Raw genomic sequence first — 24,961 nt, 5'->3', positions numbered from 1 at the left:
GATGTGTGTGAAGTGTCCACATTTCAGAATTTGTAACTTCTTTGCAGCAACATCCATATTTGAAGCACTGTCAACTGTCATGGCCACATATGAGCGTTGGCAGACATGGATGTAAACTATAACTTGACTGCTTTGAGGAGGCATACAACTGTAATTCTACTTTACAAAGTGTATTGTTATCAAACTGAGGGTCTAAATATAGAAATTGTCTAACCTCCTGAAACTAATTGTGATTTGGGGCAGTATAAGTCAAACTGACTGAACAGTAAATTTACACTGTTCTCTTTATTCTTCTTTTTCCACTTTATGTATTAGTTTCCACATTTAAGAAAACATGTATACAAAAATAAAGCAAACATTTTTCTTTTTTTTTCACCCCCTGGGAGCAAACAGTCAGATACAATCCAGTATGAAATAATAATGTGCTCCCATTGAAAAAAAAGAAGGAAACAACAGTAATAGACAAATGTTCTTTTTATTCTTTAACATTTCTGCTGCTCCAGCTTTCAAGGTATTAGCCTACACATATTTTTTTTGACGTAAATTCAGAGTTTCTGCTCAAAGAAAGTTAGATTAGAAGGAATTCAATCTGAATTGTAGATTTTTTTTGTTGAGTTGAGTTAACTTAATTGCCATTACAGCAAAGGTTGAACTTTCCCTAGTGATCTCATAATATAGGAAAGCCAGGACAACATTCAACAGAGCATATTAATAAAACCTTTATTCATACTGACAAAACATTAAAAATACACAAATACATCAATATAAAAGATGAGCTACATACAAAAGTGCCAAACATACTCTTGGCTCCCAACAATATGTAAACTGTATAACCCCTGGAGTACACAGAAAGTACCTTATCATACGTTCCCTTATCAGTAATGGCCATCTTTGCTTTGATGGAACCGGACGCCAGTTAATACGTCATACTTGGTTAATTAGTTTCTGTGATGATTTTCTTTTTAATTCTGTGGGGGACATTACAAGGAATGAGCGCTGTTGCAATAACTGTACTGTAAACTATAAACTGTAGCTCCTCGCTGGAACTTCTTTGAGTCATCTTTGGTACCCGAGTGGAATTCCAACCGGCTGTACTCAGTGGTCAGCTGAGGTGAGATGAGTAATGTGGGCCTTATTAGGAAACAGTATCATCATCTGGAGGCTCAGTCAGCAAATCAGGAAGCACCTGCGCAGCCGAGGAGGGGAGGGAGGGGGAGCGGGGATACATGTCCCAGTGAAGGCGACCTATTGTGTTTGGGTGCTTTTTATAAATCACGTGGAAAAAGGGGACATTCTGGACAGGAAGTGACTTGACGCACTTACATACCATGCTAATGTGGTTTGGCCAGCAGCAATTCTCTGGTGTAAATAAGAAGTGTTGTGAGAGGAGTTACAAAAACAGACACATGCATGTGATATAAAGATGGCTGCAGTATTCTGTCAACAGTGTAAACAAGAAACATGCAGAAGAAATCTTTTTTTTTTTTTAATTGAGTCAGCCAGGCCTCTACTTTTGTAAAAATAATTCAACACACACAGTTTATTAAGACTTTCAACAAAAACTATTGCTTTTTTTAGACTATGTGGGCTGGTATCAAAACACAAGAATGTTACAGAGAAGTTGGACAGCAGGAAATATGTAGACTCTGTAAATAGTAGCTACACAAGAACAGTAAACAACTGGAGTTCATACAGAATAGAAGGCAGATTGGTTCTTTCCAGATCCACCGTTTTGGATCTGTGTTCAGCAATAAAACAGCAAGAAATTGATATAGATGAAGCAGAAAAACATATTTTTCCTCTTTAGGTTTTGTTTATGTGTCTTGTTTTTGAAGAAGTTGATAAGTTTTTTCAGACATAAACAGGAAATTGCTATACATTTACAATTGCAAGATTTCGCCATAATCTACTATTGGAACTATTGGAAAGCAACATGTTTTGCCTTCATCCTTCTTTGTTGACATTCTCAAACCAGCTGGCTCTTATTGCTTTTCCTTGGGGAGTAAGAACGCTCAGGTCATGTTACATTAATTAGGACAGTAGTGCAGGTAAAAACAACTGGCCGTGATGCTGTGAATTGGATAAAATCATTATATACGATCACTTTTACACATGCTTTAGAATTAATATACATTCATGCATTACATTCCCACGGTATGTGGATATGATCTACAGTTAAGTCAGCATCATTCTTATTTCTTATTATAGTTTCTGTCGTTAACATAAAGAAAATACAATGAACAATCTTTTTAAATAGCGCGTTGGTCTGAATCAGAACGAGGATCACATTATGGACCATTGGAAACCATGTCATTACAAGAGAAAAATTCACTTGTTCAGCAGTCATAAAAAATGCTGAGGACATTTTTACGACTGTCCTACATGTGCATGACAGAAAATAGAGGCTGGTTAGTGAACATAGCGGTAGCTGAGGCTACTTGTCACACACATTTAACACTTCCTACCCCTGATGGCTGCAACTAACTATTATTTTGATTTCTATTAGTATTGTTTTAATCTACTTGAGATTAAAACGGACTGAGAAAACCAGAAAGTATCCACATTTGAGAAGCTGGAACCTGTGAGTTTTTTGTCATGTTGTGAAAATAAATGAATTGTTGCTTTCAAAAGAAGTTATTTTTAGTTGATCAATTAGTCAAGTGATTGTTCTACTCTGCCTCTGCTTCATCCCATAGGATGTGTTCTTCTATTTTCCTGTGCTTATTCATATTTAATTTCACACTGCAATTACCATGCTTTCGATGATTAATCAACTGAACCTTAAAAAAGATAGGAAAAAAAAAACAGAAATCCAAACTGACCTGTTGCACTTGTGACCCAGTGACATCACCACACAGATGACACCCTTTGAGAAAATACTGCGTTGGACGCAGTCACAGCCGACACAACAGAGTCCTAACAGCCCACCAGCTGACTACAGGGCTCTGTGCAAGCAGGATTGTGGCTGGCTTAAAAATTGCCTGCCAGTTTCCTAAATTTATTAGCGATACTACAGAGCCACTGATATACTGAAGCAATCCTGTTAGACAGACGGGCTCAAAGCATTGATGTGAGAGAGAGGCAGGAGGAGACGGAGGAAAGGAGAGACACAAGAGGAGAGACAATGGGAGAAGGAAAAAGAGGAGAGATAGAGCATACAGAAATAAAAGACTTGAGTGAAAAGCCAGTTAATACACATCTTGTTTATCTGGCTCGTCTGGGTCCAATGTTGTTATTTACAGCTGACACTAACAAACCCCATAATGAAATGAGGGCTCGGAAACGGATGGTGGGCCTCCCCGCTCATCAGCCATGATGTCACAAGCCCAGATTAGACTGGACCATATGGCACGCTGCCTGCTGTCCCTCTAATCCTCAGCCGCCATCCAGGCATCTCTCTATCCAACCTGACCCATCCCATTCATCTTACAGTGCATCTATCTATCTATCTATCTATCTATCTATCTATCTATCTATCTATCCATTCATCCATCCATCCATCCATCCAGCTGCCTCTTTTCTCCACTATTGAATGATGCTGTCGTGGCCTAGACAGCTAATTATTGTTTTGTTTGTTATTGTTTTTTTTCTTTCTTTTTTGTCTGGTGTCGATCCATCTGTGTCTATTACTGCGTCTGTCTGGCTGGCTGTCCATTTGTCACATTTCTGTTGATCAGTGCCTCTCCCTCTCTCCCTCTGTTTTACTCTTATCATTCCCACGCATTCATGCAGCAGACACAACATGATGTAACACATATTTGTTGGACTCGTTTCACCATAGAGGCTTTCACGGCTCTTGTTTACACTATGTATGGGCTATATTTTCAGCACGGCTTGGCCTTTGAACGTCGCTTTGTGGGAGACTTTCATAAAAACAAAAAGGTTTTCAGTATTACACAGCGTGTAATGGGTCAGAGATTCACATTATCTAATTAGCTAGTAGTCCCTGAACTGCTGTGGCTGCCAATGGCTGTGGCCAAAACAAAAATACTCTCCAGATTGATGAGAATAATTTGTTTTTAATGTTTTGGTTGAGAATCTATGAAATGACTGTGCTCTTATATACCATACTGCAAATTGGTTCCAGTTGGACACATATCTAAACCCAAAACACACACGCACGCATGCAGACCCCAAACACAGTCTCGAGCTGCATGTTAGGATAGACTGCACATCATGTGAGTACACGCAGTGTGACGTTTAAACCTGTTAATTCATTTGGGGGATTAGGCTTACATGCTGAGGGATATAATGCAGGTTCACTGGGCTATACATGGGACTGAGCGGAAGTCAGAGGTTGCTTGTCAGCTACTTGTCATCCACCTACTGAGCTCTCCTTGAAAGTCCCCACATTACTGAGCACTACACAGATGATTATTCATAAGTATAGCCTCAATGAAAAAGTAAACACATTTGGGGATTCCCAGCACAGTGGGTGTGTCACTCACTGATGAGTTTATAGTATCTGAGCATAAAATATTATACAGCATTTTTTATTTGCCATTCTCTAAATATTATTTTTTAGATGACCTCTGGGGCTCTATGTGTTTTTATATTATTGCTATAAAATTACTGTAATATTATTATATAGTGTTCCCCTGTAAGTGTGTATATTTATATGTTTGCAGTGTTGTGTGTGTGGGGCACAAATTAATGAGTTGAACATACACAGTATGTGACCATACCCACCTTTTTGCATCAAGGCTAAAACAATTAGCTGAGTACTGTAATCATTTAACTGACAGAACATTAATCAGCAGCCACTCTAATAATTAAAGCAGCTGTGACATTTAGTGCATATCTATGACTCAGAGGTTGTCTGCACATGGCTCTCAACATGGACGTGGCTGAGCCGGTGGCTAGCAGCTAACAATGTTAACAGGGTGAACAGCAGTGTTGGGCTTGTTACTCTAAAAATGTAACGTAATACTCATTACTTGTTTCTCCTTTTAAAAGTAATAATATTACGTTACTTAATACTCCCTGCCAACAGTAATTCATTACACTACTCTTTATATTACTTTTCTGTTACAATCCATAAAATTGGTATTTGCGTATCTCCTCAAAATTGAGATTTGTGTGTCTATGTGAATGTCAGTGTATTTGCTGTTAGGTGTAGCTAATGCTAGATAGCTTCTTTTTTTACCTGGGGGTTTTCTGTTGCCTGTCACCAGTATTTTCCCAAGGCTCTGCCCGAAAGACGGAGAGTCACTTCTTCGTAGCTGCAGCTGTCCACGATTAAAATCCAGTTTTGGTTGTTTAGCCAGTGCGGGGCCACAGCCGACCTCCGCGGCCAAGGAGGGCTCACATTTGGTAGGGTGTATTTCCTGGAGCTTCACGTTGTTGTGTTGTGGGTCATAGTAGCCAAAGTGTTTCAGACCAGAGATTTGAGGACGTGTTTTTTGCAGTGGAAAAAGTTTTAGTCCAACTTCCTGCAGCAACAGTGTTCTTGTAATCGTTCCTCCTGACAAAAATCAAAGTGATGGGAATATTTCCAGCCACTAAGGTAAGTGTTTCCAACTAGATTGCTGCAAGTGCGCAGCACAACAATCACAAAAATGAGTCACCTGATGTGACTGTTGTATTTCAAGTTAGTAGTGATGTGATAACAAAAGTAACATTGTAATGAGTTGTTTGGTTTTGGAGTAATTGTAATATTATTACTAATTACTGGAAAAAGAAATATTACTAGTTACTAGTAACGCATCACTGCCCAACACTGCTGAACTGTACTAACAACGGTAACAGTACTGATGGAGCTAATGGTGTTAGCATTGGAGGATGGGTGCCACGCTTTTGCTAGTAACAATCGTGCAGAGTGACAGCAATGAGCTGACCAGTGGGATACCGCAACAAAGGACAGAGTAGCTCGGATTATAACACACACCCAGACCAGAGGGAGCAGGACTTCACTCTCTGCTCAGGACGCCATCACTTCACATATATCTTTGCTAATAGTTGTTTGTTCTAATTGTCATATACAGGACCTTTAATCAATTGTTTGAGTATTTTCTAAGCAAAAATCACAAATATCCCCCAGTTTCTAGCTTCTTAATTGTCAATATCATTAAAAAATTTGGTCATCTTTAGTTTTGAGTCTGCTGGTTGGATAAAACAAGACATTTGAATATGTCACCAAAGGAAATGTTTCACTATCTTGTGATATTTTGAGACCAAATAGCTAAATAATCAGTTATTGTTATATTACTCAGTTAAATACTCAGAAGATTAATCAATAACAAAAACAATGGTTACTGTTGCAGTCCTATTTCATATATTGTCTGGTGTCCCTGTTTCTATATGCCTTATACCTTCTTTTTGGATATAGGTGCGTAGATGTGTTTGTGTTATCATTATTCATCATGTGTCTTTGTTCTTTCCAATGGGGATTTGTAATTCTGACTGTGATGTCTGACAACTCCTTCCAAAATTAGCATCCTTTTTTTTAAGTCAAGGCGATGTACCTTATTGTCTGTGGTTCTAATGAAAACACTGCTTGTATGTGCCTAACTGTTTGGGAACTGAGAATGAAACGGCAAGTGTAGGTGCTGGTGGAGGACACATAGTGAGTAATGGTTGAATCAAACACACACACTCTGCAGTAGTAGGGTTTTTATTTACCAGGACCCGGAGGCGGAGTCACAGCTCAGTCATAGATGTGGGCGGGTTATTTTCTCTGCGATCACACCTCACCGGTGTCCATACATGGTTCGTGACGTCACGCGCCGGAGGTTCCATTCACATAAAACTGATCGGCTGGAATCCCCTTGGAGGACATGTAGGCACAGACGCGCGCGGGACTCCTCGCTCGTCCGTATCCCTTCGTTTAGGAGTGATCCAGTTGAATTCTTTAGGCAATAACAAACAACTCCTAAGCGTCAAAATGAAAGTCTCCAGCATTGACTGCAGGCGTCTGCGGAAGATCATCAGGAAGGAGTGCGGGAGCTGCCTTATTGTGGATTGCCGACCTTACCTTTCATTCACGAACTCCAGTATCAAAGGCTCTGTCAATGTCAATCTCAACTCAGTGGTGGTCCGGAGGTCCCGAGGAGGGCCGGTGCCTCTGCAGTTTGTCATCCCAGATGAGAGGTCCCTGCTCCGGCTTCGGGAGGGGAGCATATCGGCTATCGTAGCTCTGGATGACCGGACGTCCCACTGGCAAAAACTGAAAAAAGACAGTGTAGCACAAATAGTAATAAACACTCTCTCTCATCTAGCGAGCGGGGCAAACATCTGTTTCCTGAAAGGTGAGAACTTTGTAATATGTTTATAATTTATTTAGGAAAACATAAAGTGAGTTTGCTTTTTTGTTTTAATAGCCTTAAATGTGTCAGCGTTTTATTTCTTACAAGAGGACCTTTTAATCAAACAATTTTGTTTATGGATTAAATTTCTGTTATTGTATGTCTATAGTGTGTGCTCCAGAAATCTAAAAGCAGGCTAGTATAATTTTCATACTTTACTTATTTAAATCTTCATAACTGCAGTCAGGCGTGCGTAAAGATTTTTTAGTCCACTTCTCTGTCTCCTCGTTTTCATGGACTTACCCACAGGCCCTGTGCTTTACATATTTTATTTCACTTTTCCTAATAACCCAGATACAGTTAAGGCCAAGTCATATTTCTCCCATTATCCCCCTCGCCTGTGTTGAGAGCAGCCTACATTTTTCTCTCACTTCTTGGAGAGATAAATGTCCTGCGTGAGTCAACGGAGCGGATGAGTCAGTGCGAGAGAAACGCAAGCAAATTGGTGGTACCATGACTTTCATTGATTAAGAAGGGGGGGAAAACAAGTAGGAATGAAAATTGAATCCCATCCGAAGTATTTCTTCTAGCTAAATAAAACCATCGGGGTTGTGTTGAGACACATCCATTTCCGTCTGTCACGCTGCGTCCTCAGGATGTTGCCCTAAATGGATTACCGGTCTCTCAACTACAGGCTCCTGTAATTAATTAGGCGCTTATAGTCAGGTTATAAAGGTTATAATCCGCTGCTAAGACATGTTTCATAAACTCTGCCATTTCACAAGATGTGTGTGTGTAAGGGGGGTAGAGGCAGAATTATTCTAAGCTTATTTATTACAGTGTGTGCTCATGGTTTTCCCCCCCCTCTCTCTCAGGAGGATACGAGAACTTCCACTCTCAATACCCTGAACTTTGCACTGAGGTGAAAACCATCGACCAGAGCGGAACTGAAACCGAGAAAAGAGTCAACAGCCACAACGAGAAGCTTGCTCACCACAAACCAGATTATGATCAGGTATGGAAACACCCTTATTTATTTTTTACAGCACAGTACTTCCCTTCCCTCTCTCCCACACAGGGCACACATCCACTGAGATCTTTTTTATTTTTAACCTTATCAAAAAAAAACTCATCCAAGCCATGCTGACATCAGAGAGTTTATATTTGGCATCAGCCCATCAAAACATTTTCTCAACATACATATGATATTCTGTGACCTTCACTCCTCCCCAGCCATGTCATATTTGGCACAAAAAAAGGAGAGACCACTCAGTGATGCCCAGCTGACATCAGGACACCCCATAGAGAAAAACACTCTTTTATCCCTGACCTTTCTTCCATCTCCTCCACTGCCCAAACAGAAAACATGTGACAGCTTCATATCTCAGAGGACACTCTGTTGTGTCTGGTTGACATAGTCCTATTGTGGTTTTTTTCACTTAATGGTTTACATAATAGGGGAAATCCATTCGTCCAGCTGCATGCGTCCATGTGTGTTTTGTCTGCAGATGAACGTAATGTTCTGCTCTGCAGCTTATTGGACTGACAGGTGTTTGGATGTTGTGGCCTGGACCATTTTCTCAGGGGTGGATTATGGGTGGATTAAAGCACATGCATCAAAATGTGTTGACCAGTGTTATGTCCTGTTAGGGTGGCCGTGAAATCACAGTGCATTGTATATTCTTGTCCTTATCCACATGAACTAACATCTCTTTTTTCTCTCTCCCTCTCAGGGTAAACCTGTAGAGATCCTGCCTTTCCTCTACCTCGGTAGTGCCTACCACGCCTCCAGACAGGACTATCTCAGCGACCTTCACATCACGGCCTTGCTCAATGTGTCACGCAGGGACCTGCAGCCGGCCAAGGGCCACTACGACTACAAGTGGATCCCAGTGGAGGACAGTCACATGGCCGACATCAGCTCCCACTTCCAGGAGGCCATAGAGTTTATTGGTGAGTTGAAGGATATGCCTGGCTCTCCTTTTATGGGGCAGCTATTTTCTATGTACAGGGGATTGCACTCAATGGTTTATATCTGAATCTGAATTCTAAAAAGCCACTTGGCTTAGTGCTCGAAATAGTTCACTCACTCAAACTAGCTAGGAAGGGAAATAAATACACCACCACTAAGATGGAGCCTTTTCCTGGAACAACAACTTCCGTATATTTATAGTGCAACATCACCCTAAGGCGTCTCGAAACTACCCAAGCTGAGTTAGAGAGGCAACTATACATAGATGTGTTTATTTTTGAAATGCCTCCTCAAATAAGTCCCCTTTGTTGGTCCTCTCACCTGCTACCATTCACAAATAGAGGGCCATAAGAACCCTAGCCGTAATCAGTTTAACTTGATCGCCTGCCTCCAATCCCCCACTAACATATCCCGCCAGCCTGCTTTCATTCAGGATTTGCTCACTTCCCCCGTTCCCTTCCTCCCTCCCTCCCTCCCCCACGTCTTTACTTGAAAAAGACGCTCCCATGCCGTCATTGCCTCCCAGGCCTAATCTCAATGGCTTACACTGCCGGGTGTGGCCACTCAGTGTGACAACTGGGTGAGCTGTCTGTGTTTAGTAATGGCCGGGTGGAAGAGGTTGGGGGCTTACTGACACACACACACACACAGTTGTTTATGATGGCTGGGTGGAGGATAAATGCCAGCTGACTGACACATAATGAGAAAGCGTAGTTGTTGTTTGCCCGCAGGTGGGAATCATTGATGGACCTGAGGGCAGCGGGGCAGTGAATGTGTTACAGAGGAAGAGAGAGTGTGTGGGAGAGGCGAGAGGTGCTGGATAATAACAGCAGCAGCAGCAGCAGCAAAAGATGTACATAATGTGCTGGTGGCTATTTATAGCAGTCATAACCAAGGACAAAGCTCACCCACGGGCAGCTTGGCTGACCAGCATTGGGTGGCTGCTATTGTTGGTATTGTGCATTGTTTGGGGATGCAGCCCACATTTAGGGTGTCTTTGTGTAAGTCTATTATTACATAAGAGCAAAAATTGTTCCAGGGGCAGGTTTAGCCTACATCCAGAGAGAGCCACCAAAATTCATCAACCATGTCAAGTGATTAGAAATGTGGTGCGCACAAATAATCACCAAGCTGCAGCTGGGTCCCAAACGAAAATCAATCACCAATCAAAAAACCCTTCCGACCTGGTGACTGATGTACAGTCAGGGGGGAGATGATAAATATTATTGACCCACTGCTGCCGTCACTCTTTTTTTTTTCACCCCACCATCCTCCACTCCAGATGGGATGTTCATGATTCATTCATGTGGTTTATTGAGGACCAGAGCTGTCAGAAATCATCGTTGTTCCCCCTGCAGTGGCTCTCAGGACCAGACAGAAGTGGCCCTCAATGTTTCTATTTAACAGAGACAGACATATGTGTAGGTGTCTGCAGAGGCTTCGTGGAACTAAGTGTCCGTAGGTAGATTGAATTTACACACGCGACAGAGAGAAAAGGAGACGTGTAGGAGTTCACAGTGGTTCTAGGAACGAACCAAATCTTTAAATGTGTTGTGAGTGACACTTATACAGATGACAGAAGTGGATTTTCGTGTGGGCTTTAGAACATACAGATACTTGTGTGGGAGTGCTGCAGCTCTAAATTCAAACACACATCTCTGTGCCACAGTGAACTCTGCAGCAGCAGCAGCAGCAGCAGCACCCAGCGCCTCCACAGCAGTGTAGGAGAAAGAGAGCCTCATTGAGGCTACAGCTGCACTCTGTGACTAACAAGTGTCTGTGCGTACACAACTGAAACTGGTACAAGATGTGTGTCCATTTCTGCGTCCATACAAATGAGGTGTACTGACAAGGATGATGTTCCTGTTTGTCCATTAAATCCTGCTGCTGATGCTGCTGCTGCTGTGTGTGTGCGTGTGTGTGAGAGAGAGAGAAACTAGATGCAGAAAAGTGTTTGCATTAATTAGTGAGTGGGAGAAAGGAATAGGCAATGATTACACAGTTAAAATGTGATTTTTCATTTGTTATTATTCAGTGTTTAAAACTCCCTAATGATTCATTGTAACCTCTCCACCACGTAACTTGACTTTAAAAAATATCAATTACAGACACACACACACAAACAAAACAAAAAATAAAACCTGACAACACAAATGCTTATATTTTGAAATTGTCTTTTTTTGCTGATGATCACAGACAAAATCATGTATCAATAACCTTGGTTTGTCCCCTTCTTCTCCTTTATAGATCACGTGAAGCAATCAGGGGGAAAGGTTCTGGTCCACTGCGAAGCAGGCATCTCCCGCTCACCTACCATCTGCATGGCCTACATCATGAGGACGCAGCAGCTGCGACTGGATGCAGCCTTTGACATCATCAAGCAGCGCCGGGCAGTCATCTCACCCAACTTCAGTTTCATGGGTCAGCTGTTGCAGTTTGAGTCAGAGGTCCTCTCCACGGCCCCAGCTCATGCCGCCACACCTGAACCAGCCACACCCTGCATCCCGGAGTCCGCCTCCTTTTTTGCCAATGACTTCAACACCACCTTCAACACCAAAAACTTTGAGCCATCTGTGTTCACCCTCCCTACCTCTTGCCTGCAGTCCCCGGTCCACCACCAGTTCAAACTGAGCCCAATAACTGCACTGCCTTAAAATGAACTGTGACTGCTTGTAGTCTTACTTGAAAAAATAAAAATCAATGCTCTCTGTGTGCCTGGTGTTGAAACCAGCAGAGCAGACAGACAGAAACAGAAGATAATTGTATCAGTTCATGGGACTCGAGGCCTATGAAAACTCTGGGCTTCAGACATCGATGCTGTTTTCCTGTCTTCTGAACTGCTATGATGAAACAACACAGCACAGTGATAAACTGCAATATACATGCCTTAGGTTGATATTGTGATTTATGCCTATTCACAAATACAGTCAGGCATTTAAACCTAATTTATTTGAAAATTACAGTCTGTCTGATTTTTTTCAATGACGTGGATGTTAATATGTGTTTAATAAATGTTTTCACCACGAAAATAAAGCTGTTGTCATGTAGTCATTCTAGCACTGTTCTTGTCGGGGTAGTTTACAGGTCTACAGCTTAATTGGGAGGTCAAATGGGAGTGAACTTTTTCCAAGTCATTCACCGCAGGCCTGTTTCTCCAAATATGACAGGAAAAATCAATGAGTGCATTTACATGTGCATTAGTATCCTGTTCTTGAGCCTTATTCAGGTTTAGATCCTGTTTAGGGTATGATGTTTTCCTGGAACATGGGGAATCTGGTTATTCATATCCCTGCAGTTTCCAGGTTTCTGATCATCTATTTGCAGTTGTCTTCGTTTCTCACCAAATCAGTCACGTCAGAAACCTGAGTCAAGTGTTTACATGCCACTGTATTCTGGTTAAGAGTAATCTAGCACAGGTTTCTGAAACCAGGAAATGATGTTTAGGCCTATATTCACAACAAGAAATACTAGGATACTCCAAAACCCGACCATAACCAGGATACTGGATACTTTTAAGATATTTACTGTAGGCCTAGATCATAAACTCTAACAGGATGAATACAGCATAAGAGGCAAACAGTGACACCTGCAGTGACTGAGGTGGCTCTTGTGAGCAGATTCAAATAGGAAATAGCCCATTGCTTATTCATAGTTATAGTAAGACTGCATGTCTAGATTATTTTTCTCATCAAGTTAGTGTAAACTGGTGCAAATATGCAAACTACTGATGAAAACTTGTGCACAAATGAAAACCTGCCACGGGTAAAGAATTTCACTGCGATTTAAAAACAGAGTGAAGTTGTGCTTCCCAAAGAAAGTAAAAAACATATTGTTTGGGGATTATCAACCAACAGCAGTCTTTGTCCATTAACAAGATCTGTTTCTAATTGCATCAACTGGCTTAACTGTCTGCAGTTTATACTCTGTATCAGCTCCTCTCTGTCTTTGGCGCCTTGAAGACAGACAGCTAGACTGTACCAACTATGAAAATAGGGACAAATAGGGAGGTACTTACATAAAAAACGTATCAAACCTGTTATTTACGTACAACCTAAAAATTAAGTTATTGTGCTTACACATGCGGTATTGTTCCATCGTCTTATTATGTCTAATGTATTTCAGTAAAACACATAATTTAGTATATGTTTACTGCTACAACCCTGTTTTCACATAGTGGTACGGTCCATTCTTTCCCGCCCCCTCCGCCATTTTCCATGTTATTCTCCTCTGCCCGTGCTCCACCAGTTTTAAATGTATGAATTTTTCTAATATTTTGCTAACTTTGGGTTATTAAATTTCTGGCTTCTCCAGTTAAGCGGACCGGGGGAGCTTATCTCCAAATTCAGCCGAGGAGACGCCCTGTTTAGACAGCCATGTACATCAAACAGGTAAGCTAACGACTCCAGACTTGTGCGTGTTGCCGACTCTCGCTGGCCTAACGTTAAATAGGCTATCATAACGTTATTTTACTGAATGGTAGCGCTCGGTATAGCGGGCTTTTGCACACATTTTAACGTTAGCTGGCTTACAGAGCTATGCAAAATCACACAGAAACAGCTCTACGTTAAAAAGCTAGCTGTTAGCTTGTGAATGCTAGCTAGAGCTACCTGGATTAAGCTGTATATGAACTGCCCGTCCCCCTTCCCGGGATGCTAAGCTAATGCCACTAGGCTAACGTGAGGCTAGTGGATTTTGTCGCTGTTCTTTCAATGTTGCACGATACAACATCACAGTCGATTTTGTTAGATGTGAATATAAGCTTTGGTAGTATTGTAGTTGTCTAATTTACGACTTAGTTTGTTAGTAAGCTTGCAAACCCGTTAACGTCTTGAATGAATACTGGCTCGTACAGTTAGCCGACAGTCAAGGCCCTGCTGTCCTCGCTTATGATACAGTAGATGCTGAGTTGAGTTGAAGATGCTGAGATTATTTTAACGTTATAGGAGGGGCATATTAGTGATATTGCTGTAGTCAGGAATAGTTCCTGGCTTGAAACTGACGTGTTATTACATGGCTTTGTCTAGCTACAGTATGTCGGGAATGTTAGCATAAATAGGAGGATGTTATGCTCACAGTGGGGTCTGGGTTCCTCTGCAGGTCATCATCCAGGGGTTCCGAAGTTACAGGGACCAGACTGTGGTAGACCCGTTCAGTCCAAAGCACAATGTCATCGGTTAGTATGTCCTCACCTCAACTTTTCACTCATGTTTGTACACATTGAATTCTTTCTATAATGTATGTATGTGAGCGCGAGGGGATGGTTGCCGGACTCAAATTAGTGTCCTCAAGAATTGTCTCTTGTGAGGGGCTGCGTACATGTGTCCCCATGTCCTCATTTTGACTTGTTTTTCCGTTTCATACAGTTGGAAGAAATGGATCAGGAAAAAGTAACTTTTTCTATGGTATGTCTGCCTCAGTTTTACCATACAACAGTCAAACATTACTACTGTGTAGTGATTTTTTGTTGTCTAAAACTGTTGCTCCTCTCTGCTCCCTTAGCCATCCAGTTTGTGCTCAGTGATGAGTTCAGCCACCTGCGACCTGAACAGCGCCTGGCTCTGCTCCACGTAAGTTCAGGCAAATGTCAGACACGGCAGATCTACTTGGCTACTGCTTTGTGAATACCTCTGTGACACAGTGGTTTTGTAGAAATTACTTGTTTGGCAAACTTATGCTGACTAAGGCATGTGTAACTTCCTAATAACTGCTGGATTGCAAAAGTCTTATGATGAGTTGCAATTTGGTGAAAAAAATATGACGTTTTGTAGGTGATTGAAACAGTGGGAAACATTTTATCAAACAAGGCTATTGATCAATATAAACATGTAATCATTGTGCTTCTTCTCCCCTGTCTCTGTAGGAGGGAACTGGTCCTCGTGTCATTTCAGCTTTTGTGGAGATTATATTTGACAACTCTGACAACCGGCTGCCGGTAGGAATGAAAAACATTTCACATTGACCCTATTACTGTAATAACAAACACACACACACACTGATGAAACTTTTCAATAAGCTTCTCAAAGGATATTCCGTCTTCATAGTATGTGTGTTGTAAATACTTGGTTGTTTTAATTATTGGTACCAGTATAAGATAAAACTAGAGGTGTACTGGTATGTTGGTATGCTGTCTGGGTTGGCCAGTGTGAGTTTAAATGTGCATATCAGTCTTTGTCCAATTAATTGTTTTACTGCTGATGTGTTGACAATTTTGTGCACAGCACTTGTGCCAAATTAACCCCAGCAAAAAAGAGTATTACACTTCTCTCTCAAATAAGCCCCAGAATAGAAGAGAAGCTTTGAGATGGGCAACTCCACCCATTTCACACCTGTATTTGTACCAAGATTCCTAAAAATCTACATCAGAACATGGGGCAAAATTGTCAGATCTTGGCATCACCTTCGAAATAACATTTCCCACCATCCGTAGTCCAATCTGCCAGTGGAAATGGTAAATTATCACAATGTAATGTATCTGAGCTCACATTGAACTGTCTCCCTAAATTGCTGACGACTGCTGTGACCACTGATTGCAGTTGCGCTGCCTCCAGAACACACAGTGCTTACTTTCCTGATGATGATGATGTTTGTACCACTCTAGAAATCTGAAGATTGCAGCCTGGCAATACTGTGACATAACCAGCCAATTCTGCCACAGTGTGTGAATCTCCTCTTTACTAGTGTTAACTGTCTCTCCATCCAGATTGACAAAGAGGAAGTCTCCCTTCGCCGCGTCATTGGTGCAAAAAAGGACCAGTACTTCTTAGACAAGAAGATGGTGACGTAAGTGTTACTGGGAATGGACTGTTTATTCAATCACAGGAAATAGCAACTCTGTGAATCCATGTAATCACTTTGTTGATGGCGTCTGTGATTGTTGCAGTAAGAATGACGTCATGAACCTTCTGGAGAGTGCCGGCTTCTCCCGCAGCAACCCATACTACATTGTCAAGCAGGGAAAGGTGAGAAAGGAGTGGGAGCAAATTTCACACTTGTTTAAGACACAATAATTATGTAGGTTTTTTTAGTGTAGTGTTATGCTTTGCAGAATTTCATCAGGGCTGCAAAAGAGTGCCAGTTGCACTAGCTGGATGTTTCAGCCTGTCATGTTGAAATCATAACCTCTACAATATCAGCTGATTTAAGGGTTAGTGTTAAAATCAGAAAATCAACATCTGCTAAAATTCATATAAAATTTGTAATTTTTCAGACAGGAAAATCCTAGCACTATGTTGAACAGCAGATTGTTCCATATTACACATTATTTTAATGTTTCATTCAGATCAACCAAATGGCCACAGCACCGGACTCCCAGCGTCTGAAGCTGCTGAGAGAGGTGGCAGGGACACGGGTGTACGATGAGCGCAAAGAGGAGAGTATTTCTCTCATGAAGGAGACAGGTAAAAGCCTCTTAACTTTATTGTCTCAAAGACTGCCATTATCGTCATAATGCTTTTACAGTTTGTGCTATACAGCATTCACCATTAAATTATCACTTGTAGCCAAAATAAAAATCCAGTCCCAGAAAATTAAATGTATAGTTAGTAGTGGTTTACATAAAGAAAGTTTGAAAGGAGAAACAATGACATGGTGTGTGTTCCTCAGAGGGGAAGCGAGAGAAGATCAATGAGCTGTTGAAGTACATTGAGGAGCGTCTGCACACCCTGGAGGATGAGAAGGAGGAGCTGGCTCAGTACCAGAAGTGGGACAAGATGAGAAGAGCCTTGGAGTACACCATCTACAACCAGGAGCTGAATGAAACCCGCGCCAAACTGGATGAGGTAACAAAGGAAATGATGTATTGTGCGTATACAAAGTAAGAGACTGAAAATGTTACACTTTGTGAGTGACAACTGTTTTGGTGCCAGGTTGGGAGATTATCACAACCCTTTGTTCAGAATACATACACAATATAATGGAGAATATTCATCTTAGCTTGGATATAACTGGTTTATCAGCATTTGTAATGGCAGGTGTAGAGCCATTAAAAGTTAACAGGTAGAAAAAAAACGAGTGATCCTTGTTAAAATACAAATGACAGCAAGAATCTAGCTGTCACCGTGGTCAGTGCCCCAAACATGAGGTTCTTCCTTTCTTGTGTACACATTCAATAACAATACTGTGTGTGTGTGTTTTTTCCCAGCTTTCCAGCAAGAGAGAGACCTGTGGAGACAAATCCAGGCAGCTGCGTGATGCTCAGCAAGATGCCCGAGACAAAGTAGAGGTAAAGACTTCCACCTTGCAGAAGAAGTAGTATTGTCTGTGATTAAGGATGTGGGGGGAGAATAAACATCATCATCTCACAGCATTAAAAAACCGAGTCACAATATTTAGTGCATTATTGGAAATCACGTCCAATTTCAGCTGTTCGTTTGTTTTCATCTGATCACATAGTTGAATAATGATTCATTATGAGTCCAGAAATGTCTATTTTTTCAAAACAAAATATGGTTACTCTGACTGATCTTCCAATGTGACAGATTTTAGCAAGATTTAACTTGTCATGCAAGTATGATTTGTGAATCACAGTGTCACTTAAGCAATTTTGTCAGGATGTGACTTTAAAGAGAAGTGATAAATGCTGTCACTGAACATGAGTCCATTCAATATCTTGGCAGCAAAACATAAGGCATTAGACACAAAGAAATAGAACACAAAAACTTCTTTCTAATAGTTCAGCTTTTTGTCATTTGTCATCATATTTCTTGTTTTTTATGTCCTATTGTAACCCTGCCAATAAATAAAAATATTTGCTTTTAATTTAACAACATTTCCATAAGACAAATGTATCCAACTCTTCTGACAGTATCTGGCTTTGTTAAATAGATGGACAGTTGATTAATCACAGAAGAGGAAGTAAGTTGTTGGATTAACACTCCTTTGAATTAAATCTCACAGCCTGTCTCTTTATTTTGGCTTCCTTTCTGTAGGAGACGGAGCGTGTTGTGCGCGAGCTGAAGTCCAAGATTTCTGCCATGAAGGAGGAGAGAGAGCAGCTTTCGGCCGAGCGCCAGGAGCAGATCAAGCAGAGGACCAAGCTCGAGCTCAAGGCCAAGGACCTGCAGGACGAGCTGGCAGGCAACAGCGAACAGAGGGTACGGAAGCCTCCCATCTGCGTCACTCTGCACACGTGATGCTGCACCAGCAACACTCCCCCACCCCCTTTTACCCTGCACCATCACTGTATGTAGAGGATAGTCATATTTTTCTCTTTTCACCCGCTCTGCTCATCCCTTACTAGTGGTAAAGAGGGGCAAGTGCATGATTGCTTTCCCTATAAATAAGACTACAATATGCAGTCTAAAAACATTTAAAAAAGAAAAAAAAAGGAGAAGTGGGATTACCAGGTCTCTAATTATATCTCTAATAATATATTAAAATTGTTTATTTTCTCTGATCAACAGTAAAACAAAACAAAAAAAAAAAAGTATTTTACTGTAACATGAAAAGCACAGTTTTTTTTTTAAACTATAACCACCACAGGTTTAATTTTAATTGATAAATGATTTATTCACAAAATAGTCAGCAAATCAAAAAGCAGTTTGGCTTAGTGTATAGAGTTGACAGCTTTATCGCTGAATATTTCAGAAGAACGTTTGCTGGTCCAATTGTGAATTAAGGAACCAAAACAGAGGACGCTCCAGCCTGTGTATGACTCTTTGCCATCAGCTCCAATATACATCATTCCTGGCATGAGGATGTGTGTGCAGAGCTGGCATGAATCATTCTCCGTATGGCCATGTGTTCAGTGTGTGTTTGTGCGCACGTGTGCGAGTATGAAGACGATGATCATACATAACGGCTTTATTGGCTCAGTCTGTGTGCGACCCATGATGGGTCCCAGGCAGCATGCTGGCTGTTGGTTGGATTAAGCCCACCTGGCCACGGCTGGCAGAACATCAGCCAAAAGTTACTGGAGCAAAATGAAAAGCAAAAGAATCAGAACTGCGTCACTCGCTGCTGATGGTTCTGGTTTGACGTGGCATTGACATGGGTAGAGGTTTCATACCTATCATCATCACCCACACAGGAAAATCTGTCAAAATTAGGGCAGGTCTGCTGTCAGGGAGATCCAAATGAAAGCTAAGATTTTTAACGAAGGTGGAGGAATCTTGATGAATCTTCAGAATGGCTTTATCTACACAGGAAGGTTTTTTTTTTCCTAATACATACCCTATGCATTTGCTTTAAGTTTCCTGTATTCAACACCTTGTTATCATTCTTTGAATATTTCATGTGTCCAGAGTAGACTGTAGTTTCCTTGTAGTATCCTAGTTTTATTCACTTGTGAGAGTGGTTCACAAGTGCTAACAATTAGAGTGATTGGAAGTGCAAATATATGGTCATTTATTATGGTGTTTCCTTTATACTGTATTTACTATAAGGTAAACACATGGTATATATATATATTTAATAAAACATCTGCATTGGGTACACACGTTTTTAGAGTTTGCCTCGTCCAAAGCTTTACATAAGTTAACTTTTTATTCCACAATAGGCGTTTGGTTTCCAAATCTCTATCTATCCCACACTGTAAAATACACTGAGATTGTGTGGGACCTATTCTCAATTTTTGTTGGCCGGAGTTAATTAATTATATTAGTTATAGTAAATAAAGTGCAAGCCTAATATGAGTGTTGTAGATAAACAACAACTGAACTGTTTTAAGTAGTTTTGTTTTAGTATTATTTGTAGCACACAAGTTTTGCAAAACCTCAAATTTGTCCCAAGTTTACATTTTTGGAGTCAGATAGGTGGCATGAGCAAATGTTCTGTAGATACATAAATAAACTGAAAATAATAATCGGTACGTTCTAAAATCAACTTTCCACTGTGCTTCTTTCACAACAGTTTTTCCAGTTTCCCACACATTTTTCTTCCTTTCTTCCTCTCCTCACCAGTATGTTCTACATTGTGAAGATTTATTTTAAACAATGTCTCCTCTTGCTCTCCCAGAAACGCCTGCTGAAGGAGCGTCAGAAGCTGCTGGAGAAAATTGAGGAGAAGCAAAAAGAGCTGCAGGAGACAGAACCCAAATTCAACATGGTGAAGGAAAAAGAGGAGCGGGGTATATCCAGGTAGGGATGACTCATTCTCAAATGCCCCCTCAAGCAGCTTATGGCCAGCTCTTAACTGGATGAGTCAGTCATCACATTTTGAATACATTCGTACAGCAAGAGATCAAGAGGTGGATCCACATGAGATATTTGTGGATCCTTCTACAGGGTAATTTGATTCAGGTGTGCTACAGACATTTAGAATCCTACACTGAAGAAAGGTGACCCAGACAAAGCTGTTTTTGGTCCTTTTTCAGTGTTCCCTTGAAGGACCCACATCAGTCACACCTATCCTTCTTTTTCAAAACGTTGCTGTTTACACGTTACGTGTCATTTATATTTAGCAGACACTGTATTACATGGCCATAAATGATCAAAACAAAAAGGCACATCGGTAGAGAACTGTGGCGTAATCTATCAAAATCAGCTGTTACAATGGCTCATTTCTAGATAAACGTGGATTTTTGCTAACTGGATGCTAACTTCATTCCTCAAACAAACCACAGTTCTTCAGACACAGTATTTTCTCATCACTCTGCATGGTGTTGTTGGGTGTGCTTGTTTTTGTTGATGTAGATTTTGCTGGCAACAAATAAGTGTCCCCAAGCTTTTTTGTGTATTTTCTATCTCAGCACAGCCCCTGGAGTAGAGCTTACACTCCCAGTCTGGAAGGCCAGTGGGCATTGATGTGTCTTTGTGGCCACTGTACTGCAAATTATAAAGGCCTTTTAACTCAAAATCATGGCTTATGCTTAATATTTGCTTAATATTAAGTTTAAAAACAATACTGATATCATCCCAAAGCTATCCTCAACAGTGAATAAAACTCAATGTGTTTCAGGGTCAATGTGACTGAAAATGGTAAAAATTGTAAATGTTTAACTGTGGCTAACAAGGTTGTTAACTGTGCACATCTACACGCACAGTTTGTCGAGAAATGAAAATAACTGAAAATGGCTCACTTGGGATTTAGTTATAAAAAATGTATCTCCCTCTGTGGTTACACCTTCCTCCAGACTGGCCCAGGCTACACAGGAGAGGACCGACCTGTATGCCAAGCAGGGTCGTGGCAGCCAGTTCACCTCAAAGGAGGAGAGGGACAAGTGGATTAAGAAGGAGTTGAAGTCTTTGGACCAGGCAATCAATGACAAGAAGAGGCAGATCGCAGCCATTCACAAAGACCTGGAGGACACAGAGACCAACAAGGAGAAGAACCTCGAGCAATACAACGTATGTTCTTTCTGTTTAAGATGAATACAAAATGATAACCTGTTCAGTTAGAAGCTTCTTCTAGTTTTAATCAAACCTCCTGACAGGTGAGTGTGTATGACCAACTCTTAACTTGTCTCTATAGAAACTTGATCAAGATCTAAACGAGGTCAAGACCCGCGTCGAGGAACTGGACAAGAAGTATTATGAGGTTAAGAACAGAAAGGATGAGCTGCAGAGCGAAAGAAAGTAAGAACCTTTTCCTTCTCTTTTACCTCACATCTGGGACCTAATTTAAGTCAAAGATGTCCACGGTGTGGTTTCACAGTGTGTAACATCACTTCATTTAAATGAGTCGTTTTGAGTCGTGACTGCGTCTTGCAGTAAGCTGAAAGTTTTAATAGTTCACCCATCCTTTTAGTCAACATGCTGTCTCTGCTTGGCAACCTTTAGTAACATACCAGAGTATTGTCTGCTGTGAATGTCACCAGGCTTTCTCTGTCCAGTTAAACAATGAGGTTTATTTATATATCAGAGGATGATGCCTCAGGCCTCTGCTGCCAGACACCTTTTTGCTTTTAAAAGGTCCTCCGGGGTGGATTAATTGTGTTGTGGGTTAGTAGTGAGAATCTAGTCCAGACAGCTGCTTCCCTGCTTCTTGAAACACAACAAAGGGAAATGTGTTTTTAATTCAAGTTTTAAAAAGAGGTTGGGACCTTTTTTTAATTAAAAAATTAGAATTCCATTAAATTAAATAGCAGGCCCTCAGTATCTCGATCACTAAATGAAACAGATTTCATGAATATGTTTGTGTGATGTTGAATCCTCCCTTCTGTTTGCTCTGATCCATTGTTGAGGTGTAGTAGGTGAGAAGGCAGCATAATGACATCTTTGATAGAAGGATCACAAAATGCAGACCCCACAGCTGCATGCTATTAGTGGTCTATCATCTAAAAATATGAACAGATGACAAAAACACCCTAATGGAAACAAGAGGGAGACTGTTTTGGCAGCATTATTGTTTTATGTATTTAAATTAGGTTATGTAAGAATTTAAGGACTTAATGTTTCACTTGAGGATAAAAGAAATTGTTTGGAATAGGTCGTTCACCTATTATTGCATAAATGCATATAATTAATCTGCAGCTGTGGACAAGGAGTAATGTTGAATTTACAGTTTGTTAATTTTTTAGGAAGAGAAAAACCTGAGTTTTTCATTTTAATGTTATGATGTTCTTTACTGAAAAAGGCTATGTCCTTAGGATGCAAAAAATCATCGTGAAATAAATACAGTGTCCTAGTTTTTGGGGTGTTTTTTTTAATAATTGACTGACTTCTTTTGTGAGTATCATGGCTGCGGTTTGGTTTTGATCTTTCTGGTGACATAAGTGTAACAGTGTGTGACTGTCTGTGTCTGTCCAGCTACCTGTGGCGTGAGGAGAACGCAGAGCAGCAGGCCTTGGCAGCCAAACGAGAGGACCTGGAGAAGAAACAGCAGCTCCTTCGAGCAGCTACCGGCAAGGTCCGTGTCACTGTACATCATTGCGTAATTATTGACTTGCATAACGCAGCTACAGGATACCTGATGCTTCCGTCTGGACAAAAGTGAAAGACGTGTCTGTGTGTGAGTGAAAGCATAGAAACATAGAAATCCCTTTTTTTTTAAAGGATTGAAGTTGATGACAGATTTATGGTACTTTGCTAATCGCTTTTATTTGTGCACACACACTTACTTGCCCTTTTCTCAGGATGACACTTGCACACCAGAGGTAGACCTGCCACGCCACACATCTTTTAAACCTTCACACACGCACTTAGTTACTGGAGTACTGTGAGGGAGGAAATGGGCAAGTGAAGATAAATCGAACCCAGAGTGAAAAAGTGCCTCTCTTTCTCAGCCCACCTGAATGCTGCGAAGGACTCACTTTGTGACTCAGCCAGTTGTCAGGATAGGTATATCAAATGGAATCATTCATCTGCCTCGCTACTGGCACCTTATCATAGCTGGTTAAATTTACATATGACTCACTCCTCGCTGCCTCATCCTGTAACTGCCAGTCATTTCTTCTGGGCATATACATCAATCAAATATCACTTCTGAATAATGTCTGCTGTGATGAAAGGAGGCTGTTTGTGGCTTCATGGACAAATGTCCTGCATTTATTTTTCTTTCATTGGTCCCGGCTGACTCATCCCGTCTACACAACAGGCAACAGCCAACAGGACGGACTCTTATCGTCTCTCACATTTTATATTTATAGTGTACAGTTCATAGTGTTGCACAGTTATAACAAAATACACAGTTCCCTTTCAGTTTCTATCTATACACCTTAAAATATGAGTGGCAGTATAATTGAAACACATTTTTCATTTTGGTTTTCTCCATCAGGCAACTTAAGTTTCACTTGTTCACAGCACAGTATGTCACCCGTGGTTAGTTCATATTCTGTTTTAACAGCAGGAAAGTCGAGTGTCTGTTATTTAACCTGCTGAAGTCAGTTGAGCAAATAAGTGAAGATGATGTTGTCAGTACCGATTACAGGCTGGCCTGGCCTGGTAGATAAAACAACAACAATAATTATCTCGATACGTTCCTCGATGGAGATATAAAGAATGTTCGATGAATCCTCGCTATAATTGAACCACCCATATGCTCGCATGGGGAGCGGTAATGCACCTTAAACGCCAAGTGCCACCCACCATTTTCCAGAAGAAGTAGTAGTGACTAAAGGTAACATGAATAAAACTTTTATACATTCAATCGTCCGTAAACATGATTTCTGCCTCAGTCAAATAGATTTTCATCTGCAATAAATGACCCTTCGTTACTTCACGACGTCATCAAAGTCCGTCTTCTGTTATTGTTTTGATTGAGAAACTGCAAAATTACATGCTGTGGTTTTAAAACTTGAACAGAATGTATTGACCACAGTTGAGATTTTGTTTTGTCTATTTGTTCTTTTTACACTTTCAGCTAAACACTATAAACCTTCTGTACACAGTTTGGCATGCTCCTGCCCAGAATTAAGATTTCTTTGTCTGTTAATTGTTTTATTTATTGACATTATTTTGATTATAATTGTTTTGAATCTACCTCAGATTTGTGAATTGTTATGCTGTCCGGCAAATGTCAGTCACATTCTGACAATTATTAATAGTTGAAACCACAATTAACCACATGGTTTATTCAACTTTTACTCAGGAGCAAAAAAATCAGCCTTTAAACTTAGAAGAAATAATGATTTGGAGTTTATTGTGAATATTTTTTTATCGTGTATCGTTATTTTGTTTGATTTCAACAGATCGGTGATGCTGTTTTGCCCTTAATGTTCTCTTTAACATTTGCTAGAAGTGATGCGTGTTGGCCCCTGTGGGGTTTTATGTGCAGTGAGCACTGTGCCAGACTCCCTTTAAAAAAAAAAATCTTTTAAATGCTGCATTACTTGTCAGCAGCCAGTAATAACTTAGGAGGCACTTTGGCC

At 40.8% G+C, this 24,961-nt stretch overlaps 2 protein-coding genes across 2 annotated transcripts in view; both read left to right on the top strand.

Moving 5' to 3' along the window:
- Positions 1-6,763: 6,763 nt before the first annotated feature.
- On the top strand, positions 6,764-12,249 carry dusp5 (dual specificity phosphatase 5). Its single transcript, XM_033622999.2, has 4 exons — positions 6,764-7,247; positions 8,120-8,259; positions 8,978-9,197; positions 11,464-12,249. The coding sequence occupies exons 1-4, from the start codon at positions 6,884-6,886 to the stop codon at positions 11,868-11,870; spliced, it is 1,131 nt and encodes a 376-aa protein (XP_033478890.1). The 5' UTR covers positions 6,764-6,883; the 3' UTR covers positions 11,871-12,249.
- A 1,174-nt stretch (positions 12,250-13,423) lies between these two features.
- The window catches only part of smc3 (structural maintenance of chromosomes 3), a 28,743-nt gene continuing 17,205 nt past the window's right edge, over positions 13,424-24,961 (top strand). The window contains exons 1-15 of the mRNA XM_033624037.2: positions 13,424-13,604; positions 14,314-14,389; positions 14,580-14,618; positions 14,716-14,783; positions 15,077-15,148; positions 15,917-15,996; positions 16,097-16,175; positions 16,496-16,613; positions 16,819-16,994; positions 17,357-17,437; positions 18,144-18,308; positions 20,170-20,291; positions 21,287-21,500; positions 21,625-21,728; positions 22,902-23,001. Of these exons, the coding sequence (XP_033479928.1) occupies positions 13,590-13,604; positions 14,314-14,389; positions 14,580-14,618; positions 14,716-14,783; positions 15,077-15,148; positions 15,917-15,996; positions 16,097-16,175; positions 16,496-16,613; positions 16,819-16,994; positions 17,357-17,437; positions 18,144-18,308; positions 20,170-20,291; positions 21,287-21,500; positions 21,625-21,728; positions 22,902-23,001 (1,509 nt within the window). The 5' untranslated portion in view covers positions 13,424-13,589. The remainder of the gene's footprint in view (positions 13,605-14,313; positions 14,390-14,579; positions 14,619-14,715; positions 14,784-15,076; positions 15,149-15,916; positions 15,997-16,096; positions 16,176-16,495; positions 16,614-16,818; positions 16,995-17,356; positions 17,438-18,143; positions 18,309-20,169; positions 20,292-21,286; positions 21,501-21,624; positions 21,729-22,901; positions 23,002-24,961) is intronic.

This window comes from Epinephelus lanceolatus, chromosome 3 (genome assembly GCF_041903045.1).
Source record: "Epinephelus lanceolatus isolate andai-2023 chromosome 3, ASM4190304v1, whole genome shotgun sequence".
NCBI lineage: Eukaryota > Metazoa > Chordata > Actinopteri > Perciformes > Serranidae > Epinephelus > Epinephelus lanceolatus.
The sequence above is the reverse complement of the archived record's forward strand: the minus strand, read 5'-3'. Positions and strand labels throughout refer to the sequence as shown.